Below are 1,001 nucleotides of genomic sequence, written 5' to 3'. Positions count from 1 at the left end.
GTTTTTTTTTTTTTTTCTAAAATTTTAAAATATTTTTTATGTGAACCATTTTTAAAGTCTTTATTGAATTTGTTGCAATATTGCTGCTCTTGTATTTCATGTTTTGGTTTTTTGAGCACAGAGTGTGGGGGATCTTAGGACTTCCCAAGTGGCCCTAGTGGTGAAAAACCTGCCTGCCAGTGCAGGAGATGTGAGATGCAGGTTTGATCCCTGGGTTGGGTAGATCCCCTGGAGGAGGGCACGGACAACCCACTCCATATTCTTGCGTGGAGAAGCCCGTGGACAGAGGAGCCTGGCGGGCTACAGTCCATGGGGTCACAAAGAGTTGGAAACAGCTGAAGTGACTTAGCTAAGTGAGACCTTAGCTCTCTGACCAGAGATAGAACCTGCACCTCCTGCATTGGAAGGCGAAGTCTTAATCACTGGGCCACCAGAGAAGTCCTCTGTAACTTTTTTTTGGCTGGGGGACCACACCGTGGGGCTTGTAGGATCTGTTTCCCCACCAGGGATTGAACCTGGGCCCTGTCAGTGAAAGGCCATAATCCTAACCACTAGGACACCAGGGAACTCCCTATAACTCTATTTATTTACTTATTTATTTTGGGTGGAAAGCCTTCTGAGGAGGCACTGTCCTGAGCTTTCCATCCCTAGAATCTTCCAGAGGGGTTGGCAGAGGAGGGAATACCCACACGGCCCAGGAGCCATGAGACCCGCCTCAAGGCCAACTCCCACCCCCACCTGCCTCAGTTTACCCATCCGTCAGCCGGCACCAGCCCCCTCCCAGACCGCGCTCTGGGGGGCCGCCGAGGGTCCAGCCCCCCACCCCCTCCCTGGACCCTAGCCCTAACCACCACTTCTGTCCTGTCTCCACAGGCTCCCCCCTGCACAAGCAGGCTTCGGGCCCCCCGGCTGCGGCCCCCGCCGCCCCCGAGAAGCCCGGCGCCAAGGCGGCTGAGGTGGGCGACGAGTTCGCCGGGGACTTCGTGGTGGGCGAGCGCGTG

At 55.2% G+C, this 1,001-nt stretch overlaps 1 protein-coding gene across 1 annotated transcript in view; it reads left to right on the top strand.

The window, feature by feature from the left end:
* CLIP2 (CAP-GLY domain containing linker protein 2) overlaps positions 1-1,001 on the top strand; it is a 75,691-nt gene that overhangs the window by 38,255 nt on the left and 36,435 nt on the right. Inside the window, exon 3 of the mRNA XM_010854345.1 lies at positions 874-998. Within this exon, the coding sequence (XP_010852647.1) occupies positions 874-998 (125 nt within the window). The remainder of the gene's footprint in view (positions 1-873; positions 999-1,001) is intronic.

Source organism: Bison bison, unplaced genomic scaffold (genome assembly GCF_000754665.1).
Source record: "Bison bison bison isolate TAMUID 2011002044 unplaced genomic scaffold, Bison_UMD1.0 scf7180017864340, whole genome shotgun sequence".
NCBI classification, from domain to species: Eukaryota; Metazoa; Chordata; class Mammalia; order Artiodactyla; family Bovidae; genus Bison; species Bison bison.
This window is presented reverse-complemented; position numbering and strand designations above follow the sequence as displayed.